General features: G+C 36.1%; 1 protein-coding gene across 1 annotated transcript; it reads left to right on the top strand.

The window, feature by feature from the left end:
* Positions 1–1,120: 1,120 nt before the first annotated feature.
* On the top strand, positions 1,121–2,232 carry LOC134257208 (uncharacterized). The gene is made up of 2 exons (XM_062739851.1): positions 1,121–1,265; positions 2,010–2,232. Exons 1-2 carry the CDS (start codon positions 1,121–1,123, stop codon positions 2,156–2,158), a joined length of 294 nt encoding a protein of 97 aa, XP_062595835.1. The 3' UTR covers positions 2,159–2,232.
* The last annotated feature ends 7,117 nt before the right edge of the window (positions 2,233–9,349 follow it).

The raw sequence follows: 9,349 nt of genomic DNA, 5'->3' as shown, positions 1-9,349 counted from the left end.
AATCTTTTTAGGGTCAGTAGGCATGTTAATATGTAGATTTGCGGAACGAAGGTCATTTTGCGCGCACGTGCTTGCAAGAGCGTGCACATGCAACACGTGAAATGACCGATTTATTTGATATAGGCGTAACTTTTTACATTTTTGATGAAATGCTTTGAAACCCATAATATAAGGATATATAGGTAGCATAGACATTATGACATGGTCAAAATAGCAAGATTTCACGCGCATGCACGTGCGCTTCCCTCTGATTGGCTGAAACTAAAGTATCAATATCTTTCTAGTTTTTTGACAAAATCCTTTGAAATTTTGAACATAGCCATGCATTAGGATATCCTACAACATGATATATAGCAATTATCGTGAAAACACGTGCATGCACGTGCGCTGCAATCTGATTGGCTTAAACTTTAAATAGCTATAACTCCCTTGGTTTTCACCAAACAGGATGGGATTTAGAACATAGATAGATATAGTGGACTTCTATAATAAGGTATGGTCATCATGCACATGCATACAAGTGTGTATACGTGCGCTGCAATCTGATTGGCTTAAACTTTAAAACTTTTTGTTTTCAAACAAACGGGGTGGGATTTAGAACATATAGATAGATCTAATGGACTTCTACAAGAAGGTATGGTACCGTGCTCATGTATGCACGTGCGTGCACGTGAAATGAGTAAAATAAAAACTACACTTGAATGAGCGTATTTTTTAATACTTTTGGATTAAATACTTTCATATTTAGTATATAAAAGTATATAGATTGTGTAGACAAGATGATATGGTCATTACGCATATGCATTCACATGCGTGCAATGCTAAAATTTGAATGAACTTGGTACACTTCTGGGTAAACGTTGTTAAAGTCTCAAATGCATAAAGTTGGTCTTATTTAATGAAGCTTACAGGGAATATGGCACCAAAAGGGAGTTGGGGAGCGTTTGGGGAACATCTGTAACGGTCCCCGTTACAATTAGCACTAGTTAATAACAGTTTTATGATAATACCACAAACAAATATGATCGTGTCCAATCGATGCTCATTATGTCCTTCTTTGCAAAATCCAGGATTTGCCCATTTTCTCTGTCCTTAAATAGATGCTATTTGTCATTTATAAATGTCAGATGAAGCGTGTCCTCCAGTAAAACAGCAGGATTTGGTGGCCTGCTGGAACACCGCCCCTTGTTGTGTGGTGGAGCCTAGCTACGTCATCGACCCGTACGGCTTCGGGTGTTTCCGTGGATGTGTCAGAAAGTGCTCTAGTAAGACATTTTATCTTATCTCACTTTGACATTTTCAATGATTTCTAGTGATTTTATTGTTTATTTATCTGTTTTGTTGTAATCGCTATTCATTAAAACAATTTGAATAGACGAAATAGTAAAACAGTCTATGGTATACTCAGTATTAATTTACGAAGAACCTCTCGAAAGTTACACCTCAAACGGGGAATTTTAAATTACTTGTAGATCAGTATACAGTAAAACACACTTATATCGAACCAGCTTTTAATGTTTTGACAAAGCAAAGTGATTTCCATTTCCCATGGCATTAAAATATATTATGAATTGAAGTTCGTTATAAACGTTTCTTACTGCATTAAACCATCCGATTTCTTTTACACATTAATTAAGAATAGGTGTTGAAATATTTTTCTTAAAAAACCAATGTTTTAATACGTTTTATTGTCTCTGATTTGCCTAGCTGATGGTTACAATAAATGAGCTCAAAACAAAAAAAATAAATGTCACCTATAACCAATTGAACATTCACGAGGGCTGGGAGTCAGGGACATTTTTGACTATAACTACCGGAAAATGCACTAAATTTAACAACATAAAAGTGCACCGCCATGTACAGCCAATGATATACCCATATCATGGGTCCATGATAAACATGACTACAACATGATGCAGAAGTCCCGGGTTCGATTCCCAAGCCAACCATACATATCTTTTACCGGTATACTATTACAATATGTTTAATACTTTTGTTTTCACTTACAGGAAAGAATTGCATGAATCCATGCGCAGTGAAGAATTTCAATCTAGAAGACTGCATCAACACAGATCCTAACCATTGTGACGTCAGCCCTATCATGGAATGGGTCAAAGGCAAGCGTTGCTTCAGTGGCTGCACTAAGTATTGTGAATGACAAAAATTGTTGATTTTCAAAGCCTCTGGGGTTTTCCCCTGATAGTGTTCAAATAAAGAGTGTTTATTATGAAATGCCTTCTTTCCATGTTGACACGTATACTTTATAGTGACTGCTGATCTTCTCTCTTTGGTCTGTAAGTTTCAAGTTTCCGCCTCCAGACGAAACCTACCGATTCACACTTGTATCTCAAGCCGACAGGCTTTCATTCCCCACACGCATTTAAGGATATACTGGTATATACCTACGGGCCTTACATTTTGGACCAAAGAGAGATAGTCAATAGTAGCAGGGTTTCACTGGTAACCACATACCAGCCTGTTCTTAAACGGTGTTCTTAGAAAGAACCTGCCAATTTTATTTCATCAGATGAATGACAGAGGTAATTGAGGAAGATTCATTGACTGCCTACTGGAGACTAAATTATAGGATATGCTAGTAAGAACCAGATTAGACAAACCTTTACCTATAGGGAGAGCTTTTAAATTGTTCTGATAGAAGATGTCTTCTCTGTCAGCACAACCCTGATACAGATAGACCGCAACTACAAAATTCTAGGTAATTTGTCCTGTCAATTTGTGTGTTGGTGAATCGGGATATATCCGATTATTTTCGAGAAGAATCAAAATAATCATAATTCGATCATTAAGACCAAGAAAATCAATGAACCATTTTCAACCTCGATAGTCGCCAATGGGAGGACATGGCAGTGGTGATTAATGACCATCCATAACTAAAAAGGAAGATATACTTCGAGAAATGCAAAGGAACGCTCTGAACACAAAGGTTGAAATCATTTTCAATAAGCTTATTTTATCGAAATAATTATCTTCCTATGACGAGAGAACAAACTCATTGAAACAAGATGACTAACTCGTTGAATCATACAATACAAATAAAAATTATGCAATAAAAATGAAAAATTTATAGAATACAAATGGAAAATTATATAGAATATAAATAAAAAATATACAATACAAATGAAAACTTATTGAATACAAATGGAAAATTACAGAATACATGTACAAATAAAAATACCCGGTAATACAATACAAATGGAAAGTTATAGAATAGTATTCAAAGAGTACAAATAAAAATTATTACAATACAAATAAAAGTTACAGAATACAAATGAAAAACCATACAATACAAATGGAAATGCAACGTTTGGCACGCCATAAATAATGAGAAAATTATTTCGTTTGAACGAGATGGATATTATTTTGGGGGGAGGCAGCAAAAGTCGGACAGTTTTTCGGACCTTCTTAGTCCAGTCATTTAAAGTAACACAATGAGTCAAACTATAATGTGCTTCTTTTATGATATCTGTAGCACACAGAGAAAGACATAGAAATTATGAGTATTTAGCTAAGATATGACAATTAAACTACAAGAAAAGACTGCACAATATAAGTGCCGGAAAAACAAAGGTTGTATCTACCGTTTAGATGTTTTCGTGTATGAGAGTTGCAGGAGCTGGGGCTTTGCTAGTTTTGATTGGATAAAGGCTTTCAGATGACAGGTACCACCCCCATTCCGTTTCAGGTAAATTTGTCCCTACCAATCAATAATGCGTTTGATGAAATGCTCTCATTATATGGAAAGATGCAGCATCTGGTGTTGGTGGTAAGTTTTGACTCCGAATTGCAATAGGTCCAGCTTCAAGTTTTGTTCCAAATTTCCTGTATCGCAGAATATCCAACCCTTCATTATTTAGGAGGGCCTCCGGAAAGACAAGAGACAGCTTCAGGTCCAGCTGCATCAAGAACTTGTTCTTTACTGGATGTAATGCACGAGAAAATTCTAAGAATTTTTTTTTTGTAATGATCAGAAACTTTTAGTTTCTTAAATGCAACAGCTTTTCCTATGGCGAACATCCTGGAAGGAGTGTCGCATCCAGTTAGTGCATGTATGGCAGGAAGAAAAAGAGCTGCATCATCAACTATGATATTTCTTATCTTCCTTATATCCCTTACTTTGCACTTTATGTCTATTTTGAAATCATCTCCGAAATACATATCATGAAGTCCTGAGCCATAAAAATGTGTCAGGAGAATCAATATATCAGTGTCTGATCCAATTACTATGACGTCTTTTTAAGAAGATAATGAGATTGCTGTCTGGACTATTTTAAGGTAGACATCACCTTCTGCATACAAGACATCACATCCAGATTTCTCCAGCATATCCCAAGAAGATTAATAAATCGTTTTGTGTGTGTGTGTGTGTGTGTGTGTGTGTGTGTGTGTGTGTGGAATACACCTTTGCGAGACTTAAATGGAGTTTGCAAATCAAAGAAAACTTCTGTTGCATGTATTCTTTAGATCTTGTCAGATGCGCCATGTCCTTGGTACTTGGTTGGCAAGTGTAAACCATAAAAAATGATGACGACATTTTGGTACCTTTTTTGCAAATACTCAAAATACCGAGAGCAAATTTGATCAAGTCTCTCTCCCTTCATCCATGGAACTCGATGCAATAGATTACCACCATCAACAACATGCGTCAAATTTTCCGTAATGCCAACAGCTTGACAGTCTCCCAGGTTCCCGATGTACTCCGAAAGTGCTGATTTGTGGGACTCTCTCATTAATCCTTTGGAGTCAAAGAGTAATGGTGGTACACTAGATAGCTCATATGAAAGAACATTTGCAAGATATTCCCCCATGTTGTTTGCTGCTGATGCTAAACTTTTAAAAAGTAACTGGGGATCAATCTGCACAGGCTCAATGTCAACTTTAATAAAGTTTTTTGTGTTCATGAGAACAACTTGTTTGGATCTTTTGAATGAGTATCTGAGTATAGATTCTCTAATCATTGAATCAATAATGGCCTGTCCAATGGTTTTGGTCTGATCTACCTTCACATTTTTGTCTGTCGTTACCCCTGTTTCAATTTTTCGGAGTGCAGAACTGCTTTCAAAGGTGTCTGTTTCCTGAAGAAAGGAAACCGTTGTCAAAATGTCTTCCCTGTCTCTTTTCATTCCTGTATCATCTGCCTCTTTGTGTTGCTCACTTGTCACAAATCCAGAATAATTTACTTTGTTCATTACATTACTGGCTCCTGCACAAGCTGGCATTGATAGAATCCATTGTAAACGTTGGGTTTTTGTCATCCCTCTCCTCTTGTTAAGCCCCCGGAAGACTTGATGCTTCTCATTAGAACTTGCTCAATAACGAGGTCCGAGGAAAGTCCTGTCCAATTGCAATCTGTTCGACGCAAAGTATGATGTCCGTCCAAGAATTTTTGATAAACATCAGCATGTTTCTTAGGGAGGGTTTGCATATCCGTAAGGTAGACAAATGGTTACTTTGTATACAAATTTTGTCCTGCAGCAGTTAGAAATGGGAGCATTCTAGCAACAGTTGCTAAATGGAACTGCCGATTCCCAGTCCGCTCTGCCTTCATAAAAGCTTTCAAAATCTCTACCATTTCGAGGTATTGTCCCTACAATGCAGCTGTTTTTCCTCTTTGAATACTTTTCTTCACATACTCTGCAGTCTTACTGCAAACCATATAAATCTCCTCATCTTCACAAATGCAGTCTAATATATCCTCTCCTTTTGATATCCTGTAATACAAAGATTCAATAGGTGTTAACAACACCATCGTAAGATTCGGTGAAAGTCTGACATGTACAATTTCAAGTCGGATACATACTGGTTTCGAAATTTTAAGTCCACTTTTCTTAATATTTAGATGTTAAATCTTAATTGTGGAGCATGCACGCAGTATCAGGGGTTGGGGGTTTGGGGCTGAACCCCCCCCCCCCATTTTTGACCACAAACATTCAATCTTTAAAGTGGAATCAGTAAGCTAAGGAACTGATTTATTTTTCAGGAAGGAAACTTTTCTGAATAAGTGCCGAGTTATAAACATGAAACTCAAACAAAGCCATGAATATCATTTCAAAAAATGAGCCTTACTTTTTAAAAAAAAAAATAAACTTTAGGAACTGGACCAGTTCTGGTTTCGTGATTTTTTAAAAATCTTATCTTGAGCATGTTTTGGTCAGGAAGGAAAAAATACAGCCAACGTCTTTCACTTTGACACACACGTTACCATAGTAAACCACATGTATATACTATATGGCAATGAGACAAATTTATTTTGTTGGAGATAGTTCCTATATGCATACAGTCGTTTGGCCAGTTCCGGATTTTGGCCAGTTCCGAATAATTAGTAATTTAAGGACTGATAATTAATAAATTCAACGGTGTAAAGATAAATTGATTTCTATGGTAAGAAGGCTTATTCATGAGTGTTTGAATTACGTGAAGTTTTGATTTTTTGCCCTCAGTTTGGTTTCGTTATCGTACTTGAAACAGTCGACATACTTTTACAATGCAACAAATCTGGATCACCGCGACGCGGAAGTCTGCAGAAAAACCTCTGTAGATGCATAAATTTTTCACATAAAACAACGTTCTAGGTATCAAAAGTAAGTTTGATATGTACTCTAACATATACTAAAAACTTGTCAAAAATAAATATTTAGAACACTGGAAGATATCGAAATATTTTCGTGCTCTTATTTTACCAGTTCCGAATACCCATTTTAAACACTATTATAAATTCACTCTTCGATGTTTTCTTCATTGTAAACGTGACTTATTCTACCCCTGCTTGAAAAAACAGGAAAAAAAAACGGTATATAGTAATGGGATGTTTGTCCATCCATCCGTCCGTCCGTCTAGCTGTACGTCCGTCCGTCTGATATGCTCTGGGGTTTCCATTTCTTATCTGCAACCCCTCTTCTACCACTGAATGAAGTGTAATGAGGCTTCACAGAGTTTAATGAGTCTTTCACAGAATCTTTGTTTAACAATGCCAAAGTGCACCTATTTTATTTTTGGATCTGGTACATAATTTGGGCTCCCTGAGAAAAACATAGATACTGCCATTCTTTGTAATATTGAAAGGTATATCCAACTCCTGTCCGCAATTCCTCCTATACCACTGAATAAGATTTAATGATACTTTCACATATTCTTTATTGCATTGTGACATTGTGACCTTTTATTTTACTTTTTAATCTTACATTTATTTCGGGTCTCCCAGAGTAAAACATGGACTTTGTCCTAAATATTCATAAATAAGGCGTGGGGTATCATTAAAATGAGTTCAGTGCCCACAGTACCTCTAGTTTCTCTTCAACCTTTAGAAATACAAATAATTTATTGGTAAGCAATTAATTTAACTTTTCTTAGGCATGCCAATGGATAACGTCTGGGACGTATATTTTTAAATTTAGGGTTGAATTGAATAAGAATCTCTAGGGTATCCGGAACCCGTCGGCTTATTCGTAACTGGTAAAATGGACACCTATGGTAACTTGCGAAATAAATTTTTTTGAGGGAAGGCTGAACTTTTATGAAACAATATTTAATTCCATAAGTCATCGAACTACCTTGACAAAACACTTAGATTTTGAAAATAATTCCTAATATATTTGTAGCGCCGTCGAATCGGTTTCTTATTCGGAACTGGCCAAATAACTGTAGGAACATTGAGCTGTCATACATGTATTTTGATTTCGTATTCATGCGAAAAATCTATCTCACGAATACAAACTCGACAAACTATAAGTTGATATCGTAAAAAAATGCAAAGATATTCATGTATTACAAAGATTCTTAATGACTTTTAGGAGAAAGAATGGTATAAGAATTTCCACACGAAGAAGGAAAATTTATTAAAATCATTGTTCAATGAAAAATGCTTTGGTCGCGGTGGTAAAGACTGTATAGAAGAGCCGTTGGGTGTGGAGGAAAAGATGGTTGTTACCTTATATTGGTTGGCATCTTTAGCAGAAATAAGACGATTGGAATCTTTCTGGTGTTGAGAAATATACAGTGCATAAGTTTGAGAGGTCATATTGAATTATCTTCATGTATATTATAGTTATTTCCAGGAGAATGAAAAGGGTGACAGAAACAAACAATGATCGATCTCAAAGAATCTTTAAACAATACAAACACACATGTATGTGAAAAGGAAATAAACACGAACCCTTGGAAATTCATGGTAGGGTAAGGGGCCAAGGAGGATAGTTACATAAACGGAGAAGGCTTACGTTCAACGAGGTTGTTGAAATTCCGATACAGGATATTTTAGAGCCATTTTTTGTTCCCCCTAACGAAAAATAGCTCTGAAATATCTCTTACGGAAATCCCCCATCAGATTAAATTTTCCACGGGGATCCTACACTGTGTAATAGTTATAAAGTGAGATTTCCCCACATTAACCACATATTCCCCTAGATAAAAATTGATTTGAACTACTGTTTACAGAGTTATTTTCGTCCCGTGTTATTTTCGCCCTATCATATCTGAAAAAAAGTTGTTGTTTTGTTTTGGAGAGTATTTGATCTTGAAATTAGATCAAAGAAAAATAAACAATTTCACAGCCATGTTCCTATTTCAAACAACAAGTCCGATGTCCGTACAAAACTCGGTTATTTCTCAACGAAGGTGAAAATGTAATGTTACACAGCTTTAAAGAGATTTGGAGTCGACTCACTGCCCAAAGGCATGGAGACAAGGATGACAGTAAATTTGACTATACTTGGCTCCGTGGCTATTTGGTCTGGTTTATTAATATCAACATGGACGTCCGACGTTTTATGACCACTGACGGTGTCGATGAAGACTTGCACGAGAAAGCACTGGGTCGCCCTGTTTACAATTCATGAAGAATTAGTCCTGTCGTCCAGCGTATCTTACAGGAATGTTGTTAATATCACTGTCCAGCGAAGGGTTTCATTGAGCCATTGAGCTTGTTCATTGTTGAGGCAGAGCAGGTTTTTCCGTGAGTATAGACTTAAGAGTATTAGTATTTCTATAATTAAATTTCTAAATACATTATTAGCATCTAGAGCTCTGTTTTCTGTTGGAAAGCTATATAGGCCTTATCATGGCTTTTGTACCCGAGGCCATCCTTAAAAAAATTTTTTTTTGCGGTAACGCGCCTCATCATTTAAGGTGTGGGTAGGTAGGTAGGCTTATTTTTTTTTTTTTTTTGAGACAAAAAGTCAGAATTAAATTTCGATTAGATAGAGGTATTAACTATGTCTTAGATTTCACTTTAAGTTAATAATCAAACAAGAAAATTAAGGCATTCTTAATGAATCCAATCTTTTATTGTTCAAATATCAGAACACATCAGTTCTTTTTTAAAAAACGGCGTCTA

Source organism: Saccostrea cucullata, unplaced genomic scaffold (assembly GCF_032062105.1).
Source record: "Saccostrea cucullata isolate Sc308-1 unplaced genomic scaffold, CSIRO_AGI_Scuc_v1 ctg1046, whole genome shotgun sequence".
Classification (NCBI taxonomy): domain Eukaryota; kingdom Metazoa; phylum Mollusca; class Bivalvia; order Ostreida; family Ostreidae; genus Saccostrea; species Saccostrea cuccullata.
This window is presented reverse-complemented; position numbering and strand designations above follow the sequence as displayed.

What these genes read in the sequence shown, in the direction of transcription:
- LOC134257208 (XM_062739851.1), top strand. Translation starts at nt 1,121, where the DNA reads ATGTCAGATGAAGCGTGTCCTCCAGTAAAACAGCAGGATTTGGTGGCC. An exon ending in ATGTGTCAGAAAGTGCTCTA is followed by an intron (nt 1,266 to 2,009) that starts GTAAGACATTTT and finishes TTTCACTTACAG; the next exon opens with GAAAGAATTGCATGAATCCA.